The following is a 25,019-nucleotide window of genomic DNA, read 5'->3' as shown; positions in this document are numbered from 1 at the left end:
AAGATTTTCTTTCATCATTAAAAAAAAAAAAGACTTTCTGTATTTGACATCTCTTCTCTGTTACTCCCCCACCACATGCCACTCTGGTCTGTCCTGGGGCCAGGCTTTGTTCCCCACTTCCCTCCACCCCAAGACAGCCTGCCCCCTCCTCGGGGAGAGCAGGAGTAACAAGACAGGTTTCTCAGCTTCATTCAGAGCAAAGCACATTTTAAAGGCAAATAAGGTTTTTATTTAAGTGACAACGTTTGAGAGTTAAAAACCAGCTCACATCAAAATCAAGACCCGTTGTAAAAATCTTTGAACTCCATAATGCTGTTTTTGTCTTGTTAGAAATCTGATAGTTTACATGTTCTTTTCTCACAGATTTTGTACAAGGCAGCCATGAGGGATAGAAACCTTTTTACCCACAGATCCACCCACCACGGACAATACTGAGAGGTACACACGTAAGAACAGTCAGAGGGCGAACAAGACCAGACAGGCTGCCACCACCGAGTAAACAAATAGAAAGGAGGGTGGGGTCCGAGGGTGGGGGTCCCCATGAGCGAGCCACCCTCCTGTCCTGCCCCTCTTTGGTGTCACCTGCCAATCCTTGTCCCCACGAGAGAGAGGTCCAACTGGTATTTACCCAACCACCCTCTTGGTTTCTCAGCAAAGAGAGCAGGACCCAGGCCAGGCCTCGATGCTTGGACTTGACCCTAAGTATCGTTTTTAAGAAAGTTCCCCCAAGCCCAGAGGCAGCAGAAGGAGGGAGGTGACTTCTTGTGGCAGATTAGGTCCCCAGCGCACTGGGCACCCACACCCCTGGGGTTCGGCTGGAAAAGTTGGTTGTTTAAGGCGGGGTCAATTTCGAGACTCCTTCGCAGCCCGGGCACCCCTCCCGGGCCGGCTGCACCTGGGCTGGGTGGGAGTGTCCCCCGCAGAGCCACGCTACAGCTGCACTCTGCCTGGGGCCCAGCTCTCATTGAAAAAAATGGGTGCCACGTTTTGTCTGCAGGACACTTCTGGGCATGGGTCTGGGTCCAGAGTGGTAAAAGGAGACCCAGGCAGCCCACCCCCTAGGGATGTCTGAATACTGGGGTGCAAATATGTTTGTTTTCTCTGGCCCAGTGTCCAGGCAGGAGGGCCGCTCATCCAAATGCATGAGAAGTCCCCCTTTTTTTCATATTTTGTGAAGCTCAAGGGAGGAGTCGAGCTCTTTAGGAAAAAAAAACCATGATGCCACACGAGCAGGCCCTGGCTGTGGATGCACCCTGAACCCCCAACAGGGCGAAGGGACTGGCAGGCCCAGGCTGTGGATGCACCCTGAACCCCCAACAGGGCGAAGGGACAGGCAGGCCCAGGCTGTGGATGCACTCTGACCCCCAACAGGGCGAAGGGACTGGCAGGCCCAGGCTGTGGATGCACTCTGAACCCCCAACAGGGCGAAGGGACAGGCAGGCGGCAGGTGGGCCCTCCAGCAGGACAGCCCCCCAACTGGGAGGAACAAACATGCCACGGAGAAACGGGGAGCTTTGGTCAGGCAGGGAAGTCCGCTCCCCAGCTCCGGTGGAGCCGGCTCACGGGCGCTGGAAGGGTTCTCCAGGAAACAGCCAACGGGGCCACGGGACTACTTGGGGAGGGGCAGCGGCCCCTCCGGAGAACAACACCACTTGGCTCTTGGTTTTTCTCCAACAAAACTGGACGAACAAAATGGAACAAACCACTAGCAGAGAAAGTGCTTATTGGTTACAGTTGCTGTGAAAAGCAGAACTGAAACCTACGATGTCGGAGACTGGTCACTAGACAGAACCACACAGTCACACCACACCCACTAGCGCTGGGCGAGCGCCTGCTCACAGCACTCACTGTACACCCTCACATCCCAGGCGTGAGGCTTCGGAGCCCCCATCAGAGCTCCAGAAAGAAAGGGGGGCCCTCCCGCTAGGTCCCACATCCCAGCTCCCACCCCCAAAATCAGAATCCTGCTCACATGGACTCAAATTCCCCAGTGTTGGGCATGCCTGCTCCCTCGGGCTCAGGCCTGGGGTCCTCAGGAAAGGCAGAGGGAATCGGACGGGGGAGAAGTATCTCACGCTAATTATGTTATCATTTGAGAGTAATACATCAGTGGCTTCTGCAAAGAGGAGATGGGGTTTCAGAGAATCAGAATAAGTCTGCCCAAGTTGAATTCAGGGATATTTTGGAAGGGAAGGGAAGGGGAGGGGAGGAGAGGGGAGGGGAGGGGAGGGGAGGGGAGGGGAGAAGAGGGGAGGGGAGGATTATGGTTGAGGTGGCTAAGCCACATGAGCTGGTGCCTCATGGACGCTGAGAAAGATGTCCAGTGAAGGAGGAATGTGAACTGCCAGGAGGCAGGACCAGAGAGGAAGCCTGGGGCGATCGCCCGTTCCCAGCAGAGTCGCTCGGCGCTGCTGAAATGCAGGTGCTGGACTGAAAGGGACGCAGAGAGCTGGCAGACAGGCAGGCTGGGGTGGCCGGAGCGGGCAGACTGGAAAAGACACATTTCTAGTCGAGAGAGCAGGGTTAGGGGCTGGGATCCCTGACCCCTCCAGCCCAGTCGGGTGCCCCGTTTGCCAGTGGTGCCAGCCGCCCCCACCGGCAGCGGCCGGCCATTGGGGAGGACACTGGCCACATGGGAACTGCAAGAGGTAGACATTGAGCAGAAGCGACACTGAGCTGACACAGGTGCCTGCTGTGTATGCAGCTGTCTGGGCGCTGGGGCGGCCTGGCCCGTGACACAGGGACCTGGACCGCCTCAGTGTCAGCGCGAGGGGCTCAGAGCCTGGCCCGCGCTGCAGGAGACCCATGCCCAGGCCAGGAGCCCAGCAGCACGAGGGCCTGGACAAGCTTCGAGGGGCCCCAGGAGAGCTAAGCCCCGCCAACCTCAGGGGGATGATCCAGGAGGAAGTTATGGGCACCAAACCAAGCTGAGTGGCAAAGGGGAGGAAGGAGAATACAACAGTTTGAGCCAAAACTACATGGACCCCCAGAACTCTGAGATCTCAGCTCTACACCTTCCAGGAGCCAAAAGGGAGGAATCAGACTGGCCGGCACCGGAGAGGAGGAGCCAGATCCATCCGTGCCCTCTGGGCAGGTGTCCCTGCTCCTGGGACAGCGGGTGTGGGCATCAGTACAAAACAACCTCTCCGTGGAGCAGGGACCCCTTCCCCCAGCCCCGTCTTTGAAGTGGTGGGGCAGTAGCTGCTCCCTCCCGCCCTCACCGAGTCCCGCTCTCCGACTGCGGGGACAGCATAGATCCCGGAGCCCTCTGAGGAGCTCTGGGCCTGGAAAGCCTCGGAGTCAAAACTCGACCCCATTCGATCTCGGCTGGGGAGGTCCCGCAATTACATAAGGAAGGCAGGGCCCAGAGAGGGCAAGCAGCTGGCTCAAGGGCTCACAGCCAGCCCAGCTAGGCCAGAGCCCAAGGCCGCAGCCTCACAGGGGACGGCACCAGGTGGGACTCCAGAAAGAGGAACCACTGCCCTCTGGGGCCACAGGAGGGTGCTGAAGATACTGCCGACCGAAGGCAGGACTGGAGCAGCTGCAGGACAGACCGGCAGCACCAGACCCCGCCCCCCAGGGCTGGGGACAGACACCTGAACACAGCTTGGCCCCGGGGGCATCCTCTCTCTCCCAGAAAGTGGCCGCTTTCCCGTAGGAGAGCCAGGCCCAAGGTGGTGACTCAGGATGTCAGGCACCAATGCCACTCGCCTCTCCACGGGACAGCCAAGAGGCGGCGGATCCCTGGTCTGGGGGCTTCTCCCTTCGGGGCCTGCCTCGCATGACCTTGGAAGCCGGGAGAACCCAGAAAGATGGTCGACTTGGTCAAACGCTCCAGCTCCGGGCAGGCCTGCACCCGGTTACACAGACATCAACCCCGATTTGGGCTTGAAGCCACAGGCACCGGGGAGGCAGCAGTGGCTGCAACTGAGACTGAGGATCTCACCCCCTTGCAGCCTAGGGAGCCCCGCAAGGCCGGGTAGGGCCCCTCCCCCCTGTGGTCGGACACGACTGGACAGACACGGGAGGGAAAAAGCAGGAAAAGGCCGGTGTCCGGGAGAAGGCGGCCGCTCCCGTCCCCGCAGGCAGCCAGGTAGGGGCCCCCTGCTCCGCGCACAGCCCACCCTCAGGGCACCGACTCGAACTTGGGGGGCCCGCGCGCCCAGCTGAGCGCGGACAGGGGCCGCTCGTGGTCCTTGTCGGACTCGGGCTGGCTCTGGGCGCGCTCGGGCTTGGGGTTGGCGGGCGGGTCGGGCTGCTGCACGGACATGGTCCTGCGCAGGTGGTTGCGCTTGCGGAGGAAGTCGGGCTGCGCGTGGAGGCCGAAGCTGCCCTTGCGCAGCACCATCCGCGAGTTGTTCTTCTTGGGGCGCGCGCGGTGGCTGGTCTCCAGGGCGGCCAGGTGGGCAGCGTAGCCCTCGCTCAGGAACTGCGGAGGGGACAGGAGTCAGGCCAGCGGGGCAGGCAGGCGCCTGGTCCTGCCCCCACGCCCCAGCGTCACCCCTTCGCTCCCTCCCAGGGAGCCTCCGGCTTCTCCGTGGGACCTGCAGGAAACTGGACGCTCTTACCATTCAAGGCTCCCGCCCCGCTTTGGGCAGCTGAGCCCTCACGTCTGTCTGTACCTGTGGGCCTTCCGGATCCTCTGGATTCTTGATGGGGGCGGAACTCCCATCCTTGTCACTTTCACTAAAATCCCAAACTGTCAGCCTCTCCCACCATCCACCTTCTAGCCCAGGGAATTTAGTCATGTTCTGGCCCCGACAGTGGCCCTCTGGCCACTCCTCTCCGCTGTGCGCTCAGCTTGCTGCTCTCAGTGCCGTCTGTGCGCCAACAGCAGCAGCACCTCAGGCCCCCACCCCCCACCCCCCGACTACAGACCAGAATCCGCATTTAAACAACATCCCCATGGGACCACGAGTTTGAGATCAGCACTGCTCTAGGGATCCCCACTCAGGGGTCCCTCCACCTTCACACTCAACATGCCCCGAAAGAGCATTGCCTTCCCCTCAATCTGCTCCTCCACCTGCTTCCCCCCAAGCTGGAAACAGGATGCCCTCCTTGCCTTTCCCTTCCTTCGTCCCACACATCTGAACCGCCATTTCCAAGTCCAGTCCCTCTTCCTAAACGTGCCTCTCAGACCCTCCGACCTCCCTCCCCTTCCACTGCGCTGCCACCTCCCCCACCCACCTGCCACCTGCAGCCTCTGAATTGCAAACACTCCGCAGACCCAGAGCCTCGACTGGCAAGGCACACAGGCCACGCACGCACTGCCTCCCCAGCCCCTCTCCCGCTCCCCCCACGTCACACTCGGCCACGCTGGCACGGGCCGTTCCCAGAATACACACGTTCTCTGTCACCTCCGACCTTTGCGTTTGCTGCTGCCCCTGTCACAAATGCTCCTCCAACCGCAGGCCCTTCTAGGGCAATGCCTCACCCTTCTGAAAGCCAGCCTTGCTCCGAGGCCAGGGTACCTGTCCTTGTCTGGGGCCCCACCATCTGTGCTCCCCCTTCATTTAGTATGGCTCCTGCCACACTGCACTGTGACTGTCTGGACATGTTTCCATCTCCCTACTGGGCTGGATGACATGACGCCCGATTCCACCGGGGACTCTCCCCTGCTCCCAACACAGGGCCTGTCTGTTTCAAGGCAGGGGTCCAGCAGTATTTGCTGAATGAATGAATGAATGAATGAGTGAGTGAGCAGATGAAGGAATGAGCAAATAAGGGAATAACCACCTACTCCCCCTTACTCTTTCCCTGGCCCCCATTCCCCGACCCCCAGCCCCAGCCCAGCCTCCACCCACCTGGCATTGGGTTTGGTACTTCTTGGTGGGCCGGCCCACAATGAAGATCTGGGAGGGCGGCAGGCCCAGCACGCTGTAGACGGAGATGTCCTTCGTGGAGCCATAGGCAGCGCTGATTTTGATGAAGCACTGAAACACAGAGCAGCTCATGGAGGGAGAGGGAGGCCCAGTCACTGCCCCCCCCCGCCCCCCCCCCCGCCCCCGCCAAAGGATTTCTGGATCTCCATCCCCCAGGAAATTCCTGCTGGGAGCCCTTCTCTGTGAACCAATAGAATCCAAGTCATGGGTCTGCCTTGAAGTGGCCTCCCTTCTCTGCACTGACCCTACACCCCTGGCCCACCCTGTCAGCTGAGCTGCACTATTCATAGGTCACGTGACAATGGGGCAAAGCGCTCCTTTGGGGACAAGGAAGTTGAGGGCCAGGTTCCCAGGTTTCCATATCACAGAGCCAGTCTTGTCTGTCCTCCAACTCCGTGCCATCCCCACCGCATCAGACTGGAGGCGCCATTTGGCCACTGCCTGGTGCTGGCTGGTCTGATGTCCTCCCCAGAAGCCTCATCCATCAGAGGATGGCCCAGCTCCTCCTCATTCCAGAGTCACTTCCAGATCCTCGCCCACCCCACCGGGACGAAACCCCACCTGCTCTGAGGTGCTCACCATCTCGCGGCTCCTCACTTAGAGCCCCCATTGACGTCATCTTCTCTCCCATTCACCCTCCCCCCAAGTTCACTGGGGACTTTTGGCCCCAGCTTTTCTTCCTCCGAAGTCCCACCATCACTGGGATGACCTCCTGTCCACACGGATGACCCCCCACCGCCTGAACCTCTCAGCGTCTTGCCTTCTTTAAGGTCAATAACCAGCACCTCCAAGACTGGACGGGGAACAGCCCCCTCTGAACTCTGAACCTTCGCCTTCCCATGCTGACCGCCCCCTTCCCTCGATGTCTCTGACAGCCTCTGGCCTTTGCCCACCTGCGTTCTCTGCACGCCTCTCCTGCCTCACCCCTCCTCACCCTGCCGGGGCTCCCCATGGCTTCCCTGGGTTCTCTCTCCTCCACCTTGCATTCTCCAGGCCCTCATCCTACACACACACACACACTCACACTCACACATACACACACACACACACACTCACACACACTCACACACACACACACACTCACACTCACACATACACACACACACACTCACACATACACACACACTCACACATACACACACACTCACACATACACACTCACACACTCACACACACACACTCATACACACACATATACACACACACTCACACATACACACACTCTCACACACACTCACACACACACACTCACACATACACACACACACACACACACACACACACCCCTCAGCCTGGACTTTCTCCACATCCACCTTCTCCGTTTCTACATGCTGGCTGCTGAGAGCTTCTGCAAAAACACAGAACCACACAGCCCTGGCCCCGCATAGTCTTTCTGCTCCCCACCCCAAAACCTGCCGATTTTTACTTCCCTCCCTGAGCTGCTCCCCAGTCCTGGGTGTCGAACCAAAGAGAGGGCTTCCTCAGCCCACTGGCCCTCTCCGCATTAGCTGGTTCCCCCAACCTGCCTTTAGCCCAAAGGTAGGAGCAGTTTCTTTGCCCCTCCCTGTTCCACCTCCTGACTCGCCCCAGCTCACTCCCCGAAGCCTCAGTCCAGTGAGTCCACACTCACCCACACCACTGCCCCTCTGAGCCGAGACCCGCCTTGTCTGCTCCCACCCCACTGCTCTGCCCCTCTGACCCTCTCAGGTGCCCCTTCTTCCCTCAAGTCAGCAGTGTCCAGCCTTCATCATAAGGACATTTGTCCTTCACAAGGACACTCCCTCCTTCTTGAAACCTTCTCCTGCCCTATCCCAGGAAGCTCCTCCCTCCTGCCTCCTCGCATCTGGCACCCCTGGTTCCTCTGCTGCTCCTCTTGCTGCCCTTGGGGGCTCATCACAACCCCTCTCACCCCCGCCCATGGCTTCGTTGGCCTGCTCAGCTGGGACTGAGGTAGCGCGTGTCCAATGGCCATTCCAGCCTCAAGGCGTCCACAAATAAGTTCATCTTCCCCCAGCCTGGTCCCCTTGCATTTCATTCATTTGCTCATTCATTCCGCTAACATTTATTGCGTGCCTACCCTGTGTCATCATTGCCCCATTTGTTGGAGATAAATTGGTGACAAAGCAGCCACAACTGTGCCTTCATGGAGATTACAGTCGGGTCAGATGAGTAGCACCTGGATTTCTCCTGGTTCCTCAAGAGGGACATCTGAGAGCTCCTCTCTCCCTCCACGAAACCATCACTGGGTCCTGGCAATTCTACCTCCCGGCTTGCCCATGCCTTTCTCTCCATCCCATGGCTACCACTAGACTCTGGTCTACCTGTCTCTCGTTTGGGCAACAGCTTCCTGACATCCCTGCCTCTTGCTGCTCCCACTAATCCGTTCTCCACAGAGCTGCCAGAGGGATCTTTCTCCAGCCCAAATTAAGACACTGCCACTTTAAGCTCTTCCATGGCTTTAAGTTCTTCCATAGTTTCCCAGTGCCCTCAGCAGAGAGTTCATGGTCTGGGCCTGGCTTCTAAGGTTTTCAAGACCTTGGGCAAGTCGGTGAGCCTCACCTTCCTCATCTGTCACTGGGGATAACAATACCTACCTGGAAGGGCTGTGAGAGGACCCACTGAGATCCACTCGAATGTCCTTTGCCAACTGGCCATCCAACGTGCACAGTGGGAGGTAGTGGGTAAAGGGATGAGGGCCCACGGGGTTGAGGGAGGAGAGTCCCAGGGGCCGCATCCCTGCCCAGGCCGCAGCCCCGCCCCAGCGGGCCGCTCACCTCCTGCACGAGGTTGCGGAGGAAGATGGCCTTCTGCCGCAGCGGGTCGTGCACCAGCCCGTCCGAGAAGAAGATCATGCCCTGTGGGAAGTTGTGCTGGGACAGCCAGGAAACCACCCGCTGCTTCTGCATGTCCGGCCGCCCCGTGATGTAGAGGATCATGTAGCCCAGGTCTTGCCAGTGCCTGGTGAGAGGGCATTGCAGCATCCAGCCCCGCCCCAGTCCACCCGCTGCCCAGGGGTCTGCCCGCCTGCTGCCTTCCTGAGAAGACAGGGGGGCTGCTCCAAGGAGCACTAAGGAAAACCAGGGGGATCCCCAAATCCATCCTCCCAGGTGAGCCCCTGAGTCCTGGACATCTCTCTCGGATGCCCCACAGGCACCGCGTGCTCACAGCCACTGGTCGCCCGACTCCGGGCCCCTCTGCCCATGGCCCTTCTCTGTGGTGCTGCCTATGTCACTCAAGTTTCTGGAACCAGAGATAAGCGCCTTTGATTCCCGCCCTTTCCCTTTGCCGCCCTCCTTCCTCCTCCAATCAGGGAGCAGCCTTTCATTCTACCAGGTCCTTACTGCGTTCTCCCACTGCAATCCACTTCTCAGCCTTAGCTCAGGCCCCAGGTCTGCCGTGGCCACTACAGGAGCCTCCTGGCGGGGCCCTTTGCTCCACACCCCCCACACGCTTCAATCTAACCTGGGCCTGCAACCTTGGGCAGGTTCATTAACCCTGTGACATGGAGATAATATTAGCACCTACCACGCAGGTCATGCTAAGGATGAAATAAATGCATTAATCCCAAATGTCCCTGGCCTGCTGTGCTTCATACAGGTGCTGCACTATTATGCCCTGTACTGTTTCCATGGTGATGTTTGTAAATCACAGATCTAACTTTGCCTAAAGCCATTCCTGGCTCCCCAGTGCCCTGAGGTCATGAGCCCTCTCCTCACTAGTGGCCTCCATGCTGTGCCCTTGAGCCTGGCCTCCCTCCCCCAGTCACACGGAGCTGCTTGGCTGCCCGGGACCAGCCTTGCACTCTCCCGCTGCACACCCTCCCCCAGCAGCCTCAGCGTCCATCTCCTGGTGTTCCCATCCTCCCAGCGTCCCAGGCAGAAGCAGCGTCCCTTCTCTGTGCTCACACAGCACAGTGGGACGAGCGCTCCGCTGCCTCGCATGGCATCCTGGCTGGGAGACGTCAGCTAAGCGCAGACCTGTTTGGGAGCTGCTGGGGCACTAGCCACCCACTGGCTACTACAGATGGGGGGTTTCCAGACCTGGCAGGTGACCGAGGAGATTGGGGAGGTTTTGTAACAATGCACGGGCCCCGGTGTCACCCCCAGAGAGTCTGGTTACACTGGCGTGGGATCCAGTGATCTGTGATGACAAAAAGCAGCTTCTGATGGGCAGCAAGGTTTGGGGAGCACCGAGTGGCCCCAGGAGCCCGCGGGAAAGAGGGGAGAGCACCAGAAGGATCCCCAGAGAGGAAGGACCAACCACAGCCTCCCTTTCCCAGCTGTGGGATAATGACTAAGGCGGCTTTGGAGGAGATGTTCATGGGAATAAACGGCACAGCCTTATACGGGGGATGACATTGAGCCAGTCCGTGACCTGTTCCCACAGGGCGTCATGAGTCAGCCGTCCCCTAGGAGCCCCCGAGCCAGGATAGTATTCTCTCCCCAAAGCGGTCACTGCGACTGGGGTGAGGCCGGACCGTCACTATCCCAACACCAAGGACTCTCAGGACCCGGGACCCGTTCCACTCTTGGGGTTCTGATCACTTGGAGTCCTGGATCAGCGTCTCACACCCGTGACTTGATTCCCCACGGACCGTGAGACTCCTCCTCCTCGGATCTCTCCCCTCATCAGTGCCCAGCACAGGGCCTGGCTTAGGAAAGGGAGGCGGGGGTGGAGGGAGGCAGGGAGGGCGGCAGGAACGAAAGTGGTGCCTCTTTTGCTTTTCTATTGTCAACACCCTCTGCACCCCTCTCAGCAATGCAATGGCCTTGCGATTCCAGCCACACTCCTGCCCTGTCCTAATCTGGTCTCCAAAATCAAACCCTGACCTTGTCCCTCCTGCCCCCCATATGCTCTCTGCTCTTCCCTGTCCTTGTCACCGTGTGTCCTCCTCTTGGCCTGTCTAAATCAGTCAATTTTCTTTCTTTCTTTGCCTTTTTTCATTTGATAATGTTTGTACAATGGCATGGATTGAAAATCATGTATACATCCATCCTTTAGGGGATATCTCAAATGCCACCTCTCCCAGGAAGCCTACTCTGCTTTCTCCAACCAGCTGGAATAGATCCCATCTCTCAACTAGCCCTGTGGTTAGCTAGTCTCGAAAGATGGCCCCTCAGTGAGCCCTGGGTCCCAGCATTCACATGTATGTGGGCCCATCCCCTTGAATCTGGGCGGATCCTGCGACTAGCTTATAACGAACAGAATGCAGTGGGAAGGACTCTGTGCCTCCCAAGGCTGGGTCAGAAGAAGGCCTGCAGCTTCCACCTGGATCTGGGACCCAGGGGGAGCCAGCCACCCTGTGCACCGTCTGAATAGCCTGAGGCCTCCTAGGCTAGCCACGGGCAGCAGCCATGGGGAGAAACAGAGCCCCCAGGCAAGGAGCAGCATATGCAGTCAGCAGCCAGCCCTCCTGAACATCCGGCCCAGGGGAGCCTTCAGACGCCCCCAGCCCAGACCACCTTCTGACTGAAATTGCTAGAGACACCCCACATGAAACCTTGCAAAAGAACCCAGACAGTCCGAAGAACCATGAGACAGAATCATAATTATTATTTTAAGCAGCTAAGTTTGGAGCCATTTGTTACACAGCAGGAGATCATCAGAACACACGGATTTATCCTGATTGGGGTCAGAATGTGAGAGACCAGGCCTGATTCCCTGCAGAGAAGGCTCAGATAGAGTTAGAGTAAGCGGGAAGGAGGGCAGGGCGGGCGGAGGAAGGAGGGCAGGGCGGGCGGGGGGATCTGGGGTCTAGGACGCGGCAGGAAGTATCTCAGGGACGCAGGTAAATTAACACTGGAGCCTGGCCCCAAGGCCAGTGGGATTCTTGGAGGAAACCAGAAAAAGCTTATCTGTCTCCCCCAGGTCTGCTGGCTCCTGCCCACGGGGGACATGTCCCTTGCAGGGAAGTAGCACTCACCGGACAACGTCCACTGCCCCTGGCCGGACCTTGGGGTCACTTCCCATGATGGACACACTGGCTGCAAAGGACCCGTCGATGCTGAATACCACGCACTCCATGCCACGGGGCAGCACCGTGAGGTAGCTCGTCGCACAGGTCTGGTCGCCCCTGAAAAGTACCACTGGTGCTCAGCCATGTGCCCAGGTCAGGGGTTAGCTGGGGGCCAGAGGTCAGCGTGCCACTGGGTCAGAGCTCAGTCTGGGTCCAGAGAATCTGATGATGACCTCGTCCATTTTCTCTCTCCCCACAGGCAGGGATGAGGCCCAAAACAGAGTACCCTGAGGGCCCCATCTTCTGGAGAGGCTCGGCTGGAAGGGCCAGAGCAGTGGTGCAGCCACCATGGGAGTGTGTCCTGGGTCTCACCTGACCACCATCTTCACAGGGTACACGCCAACCCCCAGGCGCCGGGGCCTCGGCACGCTGTACGTGATCCGGCCGCTGCTGTTGGTGATCTCCGTGTCCAGGTGCACCCAGCGGCCCGAGGACGGCTCCGCCATCACCAGGATGTCCACCTGGAGGCAGCAAGGGGGCCAGGGAATGCACTGAGACTGGGGTGCTGCAGGCTTGGCTTGGGGGCTCGGCCAGGGAGCTCTCTGCCAAAACAGGACTCTGGGGCTTGGGGTCCTGCCTGATGTTTCCTGGTTCCTACCACCCTCTCTCTCTCCCCACTGCAGCTACGACTGGCCCCTCAGATGCACCAAGTTCACCCCTGCTTCCTGGCTTGCCCCCCGCCCCTGACCTCCCCAGACAGGGTGTCTCCCCGCTCGGCCTCCCTCAGCCCTCAGCCCACATGCCATGTGGTACCATGAGGCACCTGGTGCGCGTGTGGGCAGTCAAGGAGGGGATGCCCAGCCTCTGTACCTTCTCTCCCGTCAGAGCCACCATGTCCAGGGGCCCGTACATAAACCGTCCCACCAGGACCTGGGGGCCGTCTTCGGCGGCAATCACGTCGTTGGCCCGGTGGTTGGCAGTGACGTTCTGCAAGGACAGAAACCAGCTCAGCCTCTGCATAAGGGGCTGCCGCTTGCCTTTCCGTGGCATTGTCCTCAGGACTGGCTGGAGGGACATGGACCTGCCAAAGCATGCCTTCCTATTAGTCCCCATTAGAGCTCCCAAGACGCGTTCACATGAGAAAAACAGACCCTGAGACCCTAACGCTGTCCCCCGCGAGTGCTGGGGTCCCCGGAGGGGAGCATTCTCTGCTCTCATTGTCCCCGCGGCCCCGAGGAACGCCAGTCCTCACTGCCTGGCATCCTCCTGGGTTCCTAGGCTGGAAACGGCCAGTCTGCTCCCTTCGCTTCTTCCTTCCACCTCTCTGCTCACATGCCACAGCCCTTTACCATCTGTCTTAGCTCTTAGTGAGGATGGACAAGAGCAGAGAGAATCGTGTGCCTGACACCAGCTCCTCCGCCGATCCACGCGCGGCCACTCTGGTGCCCTTCCCTTGCTGAATCCCCATGCCACCCCCGCCCCAGAGGATCTGGAGCCACCCCGGACATCACATCATTTCATCTGCAGTCATCCCAGCGTCCCACCCTTCTTCCCTCCCGGTGTCAGCTCATTCTGCAGCTCAGAGGCCTCCACTGGCCAGCACCCCCACTCTCGGCCTGGTTTCATCACCATAGCCACTCAGTCTGGCGGCCCTTCCCCTACAGAACTGCCCCCCTGGCATCTCTCCCCCACACCGTGTTTTCTCTCACCTGGGCTCTGCTAATGGCATCTTAATGAAGCTCCATATTCAAAAACAGACCCCCCGCAGGTCCACCAGCTTTATAAAGCACAAATCTGTTAGCCCCAGAACCCCCGGGTGAAGTCCAAACCATGAGCTCAGCGTTAAAGCCCTGCCCGGCAGCCTCTCAGCCCTCTTTCCTGCTCCCCTTCCGAGCCCCTCTGGTCCTTTCAGGCTGGGCTCTGCAGTGGCCTCTAGGCCTTGGCTCACACTGGGCCCCCCACCCTACATGCCATCGCTGGCCTCCTGCCCCCGGAGTCCAGCACATCCACCATGACCTGACTCAATGTTGTCCCCGCCCAGAAACACTGCTTGGACGCCCCCAAAAGGCCTCTACCTCCTCTCAGTTCCCAGGGAATTTTAATTCAGTTCAACAAACATTGGTAGCCACCTCGTCTGCATCGGTCCCTCGGCTGGGCTTGGTGGACACAAAGAGGAACCAGACATTAACCCTGCCCTGGGGACACTCCATCAAGTGCGGGACCCAGGCCCCCTCACAGGAACACGGGAGGGGGAAGAGTTGGTTCATGGGAACAAACACATGGAAAGATGCTTGACCTTACTAGGTAGTCATCAAGGAAATGCAAATCAAACCACAATGAGATACCATTTCATACCCACTAGGATGACTAGAGTCCAAGAGACAGATAATAACAAGTGTTGGTGAGGATGTGGGGGACTCAGAACCCTCGTACATGGCTGTGGGGGTATGTAAAATGATGGTGCTGCTTTAGACAAGTTTTGCAGTTCCTCAAATTATTAAACTAGAGTTACCCTTTGATCCATACTCCTAGGTATATGCCCAGGAGAAATGAAAACATCTGTTCGCATAAAAACCTGCACACACATAGTTACAGCAACATTATTCATAGTGGACAAAGGGTAAAAAGTGATTCATGGATAAACAAAAATGTGGTATATCCATGCAATGGAATATTATTCAGCCATAAAAAGGAATGAAGTACTGATGCATGGATGAACCTTGAAAACATTATGCTAGGCGAAAGAAACCAGACACAAAAAGCAATGTATTGTATTATTCTGTTTATGTGAAATGTCCAGAATGGGCAAATCTATAGAGACAGAAAGATCACTGATTGCTTAGGGCTGGGGGATGATGGCGAAAGGGTGTTTCTTTTTGAAATAATGAAATGTCAGGTTGCATACACCTGCAAATACACTAAAACCTATTGAATTTTTTTTTTAAACCTATTGAATTTTAAGTGGGTGAATAATACCTGAGTTATAGCTCAATAAACATGTCAAAACAGAAGAGTCAATTCATGGAGCACTGATCACCTTCTACCTGTTAGGACTCCTTGTGGGGTCTATGTCTGGATCTTCCCACCAGACTGGAAGTGTCCCCCATAGCAGTGGCTGTGTCTGTAAACTCCTATTCTTCACTCACTCCCTAGAAGAGGGCCAGGGACACAGTGGGCACTGATTGCTTACTGAGTGAATAAATGAATGTGTAGAGCAAACTCCTATTTATATCTCAGTGCCCTTTAAAGATGACTCTTCATGGAAGCTATGCATGTCCTGCCCTGCAATTCTCCTTTCTATCTCCTTCCTACACTTTGCCTCCCTCTGTCATGGCAAATCTCTCTCCAGACCATACTTGGCGAGTCAGACTGTGAGCCCCATGATCATGGACAGGGCTCTTTCCAATTCACACCTACATCTCTAGAGGCCCTGCATATAGCAGTTGCTCCATAGTTGGCATCTCATTATCCCCAGTGCCCTGGACCCCCATTCTTCGGGTTCCTCTGGATTCAGGCCACCTGGAACCAACTCTCCCATCTTACATACACCCCCAAACCCCAGCCCACCCCCACTGCAGCACCCTGGGCCTCATCTAAGCATGAAGCCCAGCATGTGTGAGCGCTCAGCTCTGAGGAGCAAATCAAAGGCCTTACCTGCCATGTGGATGCCCCAGCCCCCAGGGCAGCCCCACTTCTCTGAGGTCACATCCCAACCAGGGCGTGACTCCAACCAGCACATACCCGCAGCTTGACCTGGGTCCTCTTACGAAGCCACTTCTCTCGGGGGTTAGTGGGGCTCAGGGTGGCAGGATCCAAGCCATCGCTCTCCTTGATGGTCACACTCTCATAGCGCATCACCTGATAGATGCCAAGCAGGGCTCCAGGTCAGGCCATCTCAACCCCGCCTCCTCCTTCCCAGAGTGTCAGGGCCCGTCAGCTTGTGGCCAGAAGGCCCACCCCCAAGCCTCCTCACCTCCCAGCTTGGAACCCTCAGGAGGCTGGAGACCCCAGGACCCATGTCCCTGCCCTCCTGTCCTGACTGCTGGGACCAGAGCACAGGCCCACAAATGCTCTCTGACCTGGGAGCAGCTTCTACCCTCCACACCCCAACTTAACAGCTAGCTGTGTCTGTACTCATTCTCTGCCTTCCCTCCTGTTAGGTAGGTGACCCTCACCTAAGGTGGCTGAAGCTTTGATCCCAGCCCTGATCCCAGCCCCTCCTGCCACTCAAGGCCATTGCTCCTGCAGCATTCCCTCTCAATCCTATAAGGGACTGATCGGTTCCTCTCCACTGAACCATTCTTCTTTGCATACAAGTATGCTATAACCGTGCTCACCTTAAAGAAAGAAAAAACACTCTCTCTGGGACCCCCAGTGTCTCTCCAATGATCATCACATTTCTGCTCTCCCTTCCCCTGAGCTCTGTCCTCCCTCCCTACCTGCCCCCTCCCTCTGCCCACTCCAATCAGGCTTCTGTCCTCATTGCTCCACTGAAGCCATTCTCACCAAAGCCCCGCCCATGACTTCCATTCTGCCCCACTCAGAGGTCCTCTCTCATCCATCCTCTCTTGCTCGGCAGTGATTCCTCCTCTCTCCCTCTTGGAGCTGCAGGACTCAACCTTGAACTTCTCTATCTATGGAAAGTCCCTCAGTATCTGTGGTGTTGTGACTTATCATAAGAAATATATATTTGTTTTTTTCACCTCCATTTATGGCGCAGAGCTTCTAAAATCCTTGTAATTTCCCCAAGTGATGAGAGCAACGAAGGTGTCTTTTATGTTAGTGAGGTGGCTTGTGGGGGGCTGCTTGCTAGGGAAACCAACTTTGTGAATAGAGGGTTTGAACTTTCAGTCCCAACCCCTCACCTCCAGAGAGGAGAGAGGGGCTGGAGGTTGGATCAGCAGCCAGTGGCCAATGATTTCATCAATCGAGCCTAGTAATAAAGCCTCCATAGCAACCTCCACAAATAGGGTTCGCAGAGCTCCTGGCTCGGTGAGCACGTGGAGGTTTGGGCAGAGCAGCATCCCGGGGGAGGCAGGGAAGCTCCCGCCACTTCCCCACACCTTGCCCTAGGCGTCTCTTCCATCTGCCTGCCCCTGAGTTATATCCTTTTATAATAAAATGCTGATCTAGTAAGGAAAATGTCTCTGAGTTCTGTGAGCCACTCTAGCAAATTACAGTCATCAGACCCAAGGAAGGGAAATGGGGACCTCTGATCAGTCCCTCAGAAGCCCAGGTGGCAGCCTGGACTTGTGATTGGCGTCTGAGTGTGGGGCAGGGGGGCGGGGGGGTGGGGTGTCAGTCTTGTGGGACTGAACCGTTACCCTGTGGGATCTGAGCTATTTCCAGGTAGGCAGTGTCAGAACTGAGTTAAATTGTGAGGCACCCGGCTGGTGTTGGAGAATTGCTTGGTGCAGGGAAGAAGCCACACTTTGGAATTGGTGTCAAAGTCAGAGCATTGAACCTGTCACCCTGTCATTGGCTTTAAATGCCATCCCGGCTCTGATCATCCACATTTTTATCTCTAAGCCTGACATCTTCCCAAGCTCCAGACTCTCTACTCCCCTTCCTTCTCCACATCTGACAGGCATCTCACCCTCCCAGGCCCAGAGACAAGACTCAGTTTCCCCGCCCCGGCCCAGCTCCTCCCCAACCGTAAGGAATGGCACTCCTGTGAATGTTCACGTGGAACAGGACCCGTAGGCTCCCCTCTCCCTTACAGCTCCGACCTCAGCGGGGCCTGTCACCCCAGCTCAAACCCTCAGCGCCTCCACCACCAGCACCTCAGCCCAAGCTGCCCTTGTGAAGTTGGGCTCCTGTGTTTGCCTCATGAAGGGGCTCATGCTCTCTCCCCACAAACGGCAGCCTTCCTCCTAAAAACACAAGTCAGTTGAAATCTCCCCCTTGTTCAAAACTCTGCAATGGCTCCTGATTGGACCCTGCATAGCATCAAACTCCTGACCTTGGCCATCTAGGCTGTGTGTGACCGGGGCCCGCCCCCTACCTCCCACCTCCTCCCCCAGGCTCTCCCCACCCTCTGGCCTCTGAGCCACCGACAGACCAGGACACTGAGACCCGCCGAGAGCAGGCCTTTAGTACTCCGCTCTCCAAGTCGAAACGTGGGTCCATTCTCCCATGTAGTTTCTACTGAACTTTCTAGAAAGTACCAGGCCATCAGCCAGGAGCCAGTGCTCCTTAAGAAGCCCATGGTCTGGCTGTCGCCCCCCCACCTGGCTGAGTGCTGCAGGGCCAGCTCTTCTCCAGACACCGAAGGGCAGGACCCTGCGGCGGCCCTGAGGGGCGGCGTACCTGTCTCAGGATGAAGGCCACCACGTCCGTGGACTCCCAGTAGCTGGCGTGGAAGAGGTGGGGCAGCGCCACAGTGGGGAAGGCGGTGAGGACCTCAGGGCAGTACAGGGCGTAGTCGATGCGCTTGGCACCCCACCACTTGGCCGTGACTGAGGGGCCGAGAGGGAGGTGAGGACAGAGCAGACTGCCTGGGCCTTGACCCTGGGGGCAGTGTGGGACCCCATGCACAGGCGCAGTAGTGGACGTCCCACTCGGGGCACATGTGTGAGGCCGGCAGCCAGCTCACAATGAGCTCTGGGACATGGCTTCTCTCCCCACCTCCCACCCTCCCCTCCTCTAGGACACGTGCCGCAGGCTGGTCCCCAGGAGTGGGGACCCGCGGAGGCGTCCACGGTCCCACCCGCTGGGCTGCCGGTCAGCAGGGTTCCCAATGGGGAAACAGAATGTTGGGATCAGGGCTCTGGCCGAGGTCAGAGCTCAGTTTGTGCCAGGAGGGATCCTGGCTCATTCCACAGTCAGGGTCAAAGTTCTCTCTGAGGTCAGAGTTCAGTGTGATTTCAGTTACCCCTCCTCCCGGGCCTCGGCAGCTCTGGCGGTGGACCAGCAGCCACCCAGAGGTAGGTCCCTCTCCCTTGAACCCAGGGAGACCCCCCAGATGACGCTCACTCACTGCAGGAGGCGCCGACGGGTGCCAGGCTGTCTGAGGACTCGGAGCTCCCGCTGTGCGAGCTGCCCTGGCTCATCCTCCGCCCCGGGCGCTGGGACCTCGGGGCCTGAGGGGGCGAGGCGGGGGCGTCCACCATCGGCGGGCTTCCCTGGGAGCTGCCCTCCAGGAAGAGGGAGCTGTGGGTGTGCAGGGCATCCGCTGGAGGGAGAACCTCACAGTCAGGGCCGAGGAGCGTCTCAAACAGAGCCCCATGCTGTGCCGGCCCCACGCGCGTGGGAGGCAGGCGGTCAGCAGTGACCACCCCCGGCCCTGCTCTCTCACCCCAGACAGGCAACCTGCACCTCTCACCCCCCGGAACCTGGCTGGGACGCCTTCCCCATAATACATAGTTGGGTTTCATGCCCTCTAAGTTGTGGGCACAAGTCAGGGTCCCAACCATCACTCCTCCCCTAATAGAGCTGCCGAGGGCGCCCCTGGGAGAGGACCCTCAAACACCAGCTGAGGTCACGGGTGACCCATAATCATGTGCTCTTGTTCAAACCTCTGCCCTGAGCTACAGGGGACTGTGGCTGAGCCCACAAGTGCATGGGCACTGCAGCCTGGAGCTGGGGGGCTCTCTGGGGGCGTGGGCATGCCCTGACCGAAGAGGGACGCATTGGAGGGTGGGGGAGGGGGGTTTAGAGCCTCTTCTGTCGGTGGAAGCTCCTGACGAAGCGGGGCTTTGGAAATTGAGTTTTCATCGAAACGGGTTGGGGGGTGGTTTGCATCCTGAATGAGCCACAGACACAGCCCTCCCCCCACAATCTGGCCACACCTCTGGACAGGCTCCGGGGGGTGGAGCCAAGGCCCGCATCTCCAAGCCCCTGACTGTCCATTACAGGCCTCCCCTTGGCCTCACTGGCCTCCCCCAAACCCACCTGCCCTTGTTTCTGCTCGACCTAGAAGATCCCCCAACACCCACCCCCCAGCTCTTCTCCAGCGATCCAAAAGCCTTGGTCAAAAGCCCCCTGTGCGTGAAGCCTGCTGGGATGAGATATCTCCTGCTCTGCACCTCCGAGTGCAGGCTGGGCACTGGGCAACAGCACTCAGCTGGACCCCGGGACCTCCAATGAGGTCTGACAGCGCGAGCATTATGCTGGCCCCGGCCCAGGAGCTTAGCCAGCAAGCTTGTCAGGGAGCAGAGCTTGGGTCTCTGAGCCCCAAGCTGCCTCCTACTGAGCAGGCGCTCACACAGGTGGGCTGCTTGGAGAGCAGGTGGGTCAGCTGTTTGCCTGTCCTGTGCCCCCAGAGCACACAGCCCCTGCTCAGCCGCGTCTAGTCACTCCATCAGCTGACAGCTTGGAGAGGCGGGACCAGAGACGGGGACCCTGGAGGGCGCCTGGCGGGGCCCAGCCTCCGGCTCAGCACACGCTCTCACCCCCCAGGAGCCTACCGAGGAGGAGGGACTGTCCATCGCCCAGCGGGAACCTCTGGTAGCGGGGCACGCTGACGGGCGGCACCAGGTGGAACTTGGGCTCCAGCAGCGGCTCAAGCCGTGAGGCGGAGGGGTCTGCGCAGTGGAAGAAGCTGTAGACCTGGCTGCAGGCTGGACGCACCTGGAGTCCTGGGAGCAACACAGGGGAGCCCCTTGCTGGTCCCTGCTCACTCGGCCCTAGAAGGCTTCCCTGAGCGCAGCTTTGCGTAGCCTGCTCCTCTGCTCACGAAGTGCATGGCTCCCTGCTACCACCAGCCTCAAAGCCACACGTTCAGTTTGGCATCAAGGCCTTGCCCATCGGCCCCACCTGGGAGCCCTGCTGTAGGCACCCAGACTGTGCCACGATGGCCATCGGAAACTCCCCCAGCAGGCCTGCTTTCTCTGTGCCTTGGCTCCAGCTGCCCTCCTCCCAGCAGGCCCTTCTCCCTCTGTCTCCGCTGGCCAACCCCCTTTCAGTTCTTCCAGCTTTCACTTAGCGGCTACCTGACCTATGAAGCCGACCCAGGCTCTTTTCCTCAGGATCAACTGCCCCTTCCTCCAGCCCCACTCAACTCCTAGCCTGGTGGTAGTCCTTGGTTTGCCAGAGCCACAGTACACTTCTCTCACAGACCAGCAGGTGTCTCCACTGAGGCCTCCTTCTCCTCCGTGCGTCTCCCTGTCGCTCTTAGGTCAGGGGACTGGACTGACCACATCCAGGGAGCCTTAGGGTTCCTTAGTGACATCAGGGCAGCCAAGGGGTTCCCCTCTCTCTCCCCACTTCATGCAGAGCCCCTCCCTGTTTCTCTGTTCTGTATTGTAGGGCGTCAGAGAGCTTTGAGACAAAAGAAGTTTGAGAAGCCCTGGTGGGTTCATCTCCAAGGTGCCTCCAGCCTCTTGCATCCTCAGAATCAAGGCCTAACCACCTGCATGTGTATTTCAGAGGAACGAGGACGGCATTCAAGGCCGTGGGCACTGCGTGAGCAAAGGCACCGAGGCGGGCCTGGCTGCAGTGGGCCTGCCCGGGCACTGGGGAAGGAGAGGGTAGGTGCAACAGGGCAAACAGTGAGGGCTTCTCTTCCCATAGAGCATGACAACTGAACAACAGGCCCACAGGTCAGCCCAGGGCATGTGACAAGGACAGTGAAATCCACCAGAGGCTACCTCACCTTTGCTCCATCTGGGAAACCACCCCATTCTTCCTCCTCTCCCCTCCCCCTCCTTCTTCTCTTCTCTGTCCACCTACCCCAACTCTGTGACCCACCCTCCCCCTGCCCCCAGTTTGAGGCCCTGACACAGTGGGCTAGTGACACAAAGGCATCTCAACCCCAGGCTGTGCCACACCCACCATCCAGCGCGGGCAGCACCGTCCTCCGCATGGCCAGGACCAGGCCGAGGGGCGAGCCGAAGAGGAAGAAGTCAGACACGTCAAAGTCCAAGCGGCCCAGGCTGACCGCAGGGGGCTCGGCCTCATCCTTCAGCATGCTCGAGTGGATGCTGGGGAGCGGGGGAGACAGAGGCGGCGGGTTAGGGAAGGGCCATGGAAGTGAAGCATTCACTTGGGCAGCTTGAAGTCTGGGTACGGAGAGCCCCGCCCTCCATCTCTGGGGCAGGGCCCAGACCAGAGTCCACTCGCTGGACGCCATCAGCACAAGCTGGCCACCTCTCAGCATTGGCCACCGAGGCCTGGCCAACATTTGGCTAAGGCCGGGGTCATCGGCCCACTTTTTCCGTCAAGGGCCAGATGGTAAATATTTTAGACTTTGAGGGCCATATGGTCTCCATCACATCGACTTAACTCCACCGTGTAGCATGCAAGCAGCCGCAGATGACACCTCAGCAAATCCGCATGGCCAATGAAACCTGACCCACTGCAACTGGCCGAGAACCTGAGACCACTAAGCCTCCCACGCGCTGGCAGGCCTGCCCCTCGTGCCGGTTCTGTGATGGCCACACAGCGAGTCCCTGCCCCCGCTCCCAGAGAAGCCCAGCTGGCCACTACGCAGACCAGCTGGGCGGTGTCGGTCCTGCCAGATTAGGGCTCTCGTTTGTAACTCATGTTCCAGGCAACCCGCAGACACAGATGCACACAGCTCGGTCCTCCCTCCCCGCCAGCCTGCCGATGAAGCAGAGCTTAAAGAGAAAACGGCAAGACACAGAATTCCAATCACTCGCATCCCAGGCACCCCGTTGCCCCCAAAGAGTACGAGTTGATGTTTAGCCACAGGCCCAGAGCAGGCTGCCCCAGAAGGGCAGGAACACGGGGGCCCTCCCTGACCTTCCAGCTGGCAGCCTTGAGTTGAAGACAATCCCGTGGGATTATGTGATGGACGAATCAATCGATAGAACGCAGATTCGTCGGACATACTCCAGTTGGAAGAGAGGGGGAATTTTAGGAATCACAGTTGGAACAGCGTGTGGGCAAGGGTCCTGCCTGCCACACGCCTTTGCCTCTGGTGGTGTGAGCATCTCCCCGTGAGGACGATGACTGGAGTTTAACAAGACGTATTTCATGTACAGCGTGGTCCCTAACCACACGCCAACTACTTAATTGCCAAAGAAACAGCCATCTGTCCCTGCACCAGAGGGAAAAGCGGGCTGCGTCGGACCAGCTACGGAAAGCCTCCAGCTTCTTGTCACTCCCCAAATGTGGGGTTTTCTTAAAGGATTTTTCAAGGATGAGCCAGAAATGTGGAGATTTTTACCTCGCAGCCCGAACTTGAAACATAACTGCTTTTCTTTTAAAGAATCGTCTGTCAGAGGGGCTTTAAATAGCCAGAGATTTAACTATGCAGAGCCTCTGTCCTAATAATCCCTCCTTCAGGAATCCATGCAAACAAAAAAGCCCTAATATGCACATGAATGTTGATGCACGAAGGTCGTCACCAGGGCGCTATTTATAATGTTGAAGAATTGGAACAAGCCAAAGCGTCCAATGACTGGGATTAAGTAAATGTGTCCGTTTACTCAATAAAATATTGTTAAGACTATCTACCAAGTATTATTTTTTTAAATATTTTTATTGATTTCAGAGAGAAAGGGAGAGAGAGAGCTACATCAATGATGAGAGAGACTCACTGATCGGCTGCCTCCTGAACGCCCCCAATGGGGATCGAGCCCGCAATCTGGGCATGTGCTATTGACTGGAATCGAACCCAGGACCCTTCAATCCGCAGGCCGATGCTCTATCCACTGAGCCAAACCAGGTAGGGCTCTACCAAGTATTTTTAATTATATGGGGGAAAGATCACACTATAACCGTGGTCGACAAACTGCGGCTCGCGAGCCACATGCGGCTCTTTGGCCCCTTGAGTGTGGCTCTTCCACAAAATACCACTGCCTGCGTGAGTCTCTTTTGAAGAAGTGGCATTAGAAGAAGTTTAAGTTTAAAAAATTTGGCTCTCAAAAGAAATTTCAATCGTTGTACTGTTGATATTTGGCTCTGTTGACTAATGAGTTTGCCGACCACTGCACTATAAGGGTAGGTGTGTGTGTGTTTTTTAAAGTAAAGCCAATTGCAAGGCATGTAAAATATATAAATACTGAAAGAAAATAACACCAAAGCATTAGCCGTGGCTCCCTCTGGGTGCTGAGGTGATCTGTTTCCCAAATGCTGAGCTGGCCTCCTGCTACTTGTCACTGGGGTAAGAAAGGAGGAGGGAGCGACGGAGGAGAGAACTGAGGAGAAAGGGAAGAGGTGTTCCTTCCGAGGTGGGTCTATGCTCAATACCCACGTGTCTCCTGAGTAACGTGCAGACAGTTCAGTTAGCCGGTGTCGATGACCATGACCCTTCTAAAAGGTTCAAGGGCGGGCGGCTCCATGGAGGCCCTGGCACCGACGAGGAAAGTGTGCTGTGTCCTGGGGGCTGGGGAACCCGGGCAGAGCCCAGCTCTCGTCCCAGGCTGTGTGGTCCCAGGAACCTTCCTGACTGACTTCGCCTGCACTGCCTCGTCTGAGAAACAGTCAGAACACACGCCTGGAGTTGCTCACAAAACACACAATATAACTGTTCTTTCACCAGGTTCTTAAAACCGCCAGGAAAGGAGGCTGGGCAGCATGTGCCATGTTGCAGAAGATGAACCTGAGGCTCGGGGATGTGAGGCTGGCTGTCCCCTCCCTCTGAAAGTTGGGGTGGTGGAGCGGAGACAGAGTCCAGGGCCCAGGTCTCAGCCCAGGGCCCATGGGGAGCAGCCTTGGGCTCAGGCTTGTCTCCGGGCCCCCCAGGAAAGACCTGGGACATGTGACTGGTCCTAAGCCACCCCTAGGATGCTAAGCCAAGGTGCTCTCTGCTCTGGATGCTTTGCCGGAAGGAAGATGGGACACAGGGAACGGTTACCTTGATAGGAAGGCATGATGCTGGGTGATGGCCTCGCAGTCATAGGTGGAGGAATCGCTCTGTTTCCGTGGCAACGGCCTCTTGGGCTCCTCATCCTCCAACACGCTGGAGATGTCAATGCTGCTTTTGCTGAGCCGCTTGCTGCTGGCCAGACTGCACTCCTCCTCCACCCCGGGGTTGTCCTGTGGGACCAAGGAGAGGGCAGGAGGGCACTGCAGTCACGGGGGGTTGGGGGCCCTGCCTCCTCCCCAGGCACAAGGAACACCTTTCTCCTAGACGTGAGAGGCAGTGCGTCTTCCAAAAGAAGCGTGAAAGCCACCATACGGTAGTGGTGGGAGTCTAGTCACAGGGCTGTCTCCTGCCCCCAGAGGGATTGGCGATTTAGTGGGACTCGGGGCAGCTTACCTGGGGGCCCGAC

At 57.8% G+C, this 25,019-nt stretch overlaps 1 protein-coding gene across 1 annotated transcript in view; it reads right to left on the bottom strand.

Moving 5' to 3' along the window:
* Positions 1–341: 341 nt before the first annotated feature.
* The window catches only part of PITPNM3 (PITPNM family member 3), a 90,284-nt gene continuing 65,606 nt past the window's right edge, over positions 342–25,019 (bottom strand). Inside the window, exons 9-20 of the mRNA XM_079798971.1 lie at positions 24,602–24,783; positions 21,613–21,761; positions 20,247–20,417; positions 18,818–19,012; positions 18,148–18,296; positions 15,580–15,696; positions 12,709–12,825; positions 12,211–12,359; positions 11,806–11,955; positions 8,657–8,840; positions 5,805–5,933; positions 342–4,429 (exon numbers count right to left, since the gene is read on the bottom strand). Of these exons, the coding sequence (XP_079655097.1) occupies positions 4,127–4,429; positions 5,805–5,933; positions 8,657–8,840; positions 11,806–11,955; positions 12,211–12,359; positions 12,709–12,825; positions 15,580–15,696; positions 18,148–18,296; positions 18,818–19,012; positions 20,247–20,417; positions 21,613–21,761; positions 24,602–24,783 (1,995 nt within the window). The 3' untranslated portion in view covers positions 342–4,126. The remainder of the gene's footprint in view (positions 4,430–5,804; positions 5,934–8,656; positions 8,841–11,805; positions 11,956–12,210; positions 12,360–12,708; positions 12,826–15,579; positions 15,697–18,147; positions 18,297–18,817; positions 19,013–20,246; positions 20,418–21,612; positions 21,762–24,601; positions 24,784–25,019) is intronic.

Source organism: Cnephaeus nilssonii (assembly GCF_951640355.1).
Source record: "Cnephaeus nilssonii genome assembly, chromosome: 19".
Taxonomy (NCBI): domain Eukaryota; kingdom Metazoa; phylum Chordata; class Mammalia; order Chiroptera; family Vespertilionidae; genus Cnephaeus; species Cnephaeus nilssonii.
This window is presented reverse-complemented; position numbering and strand designations above follow the sequence as displayed.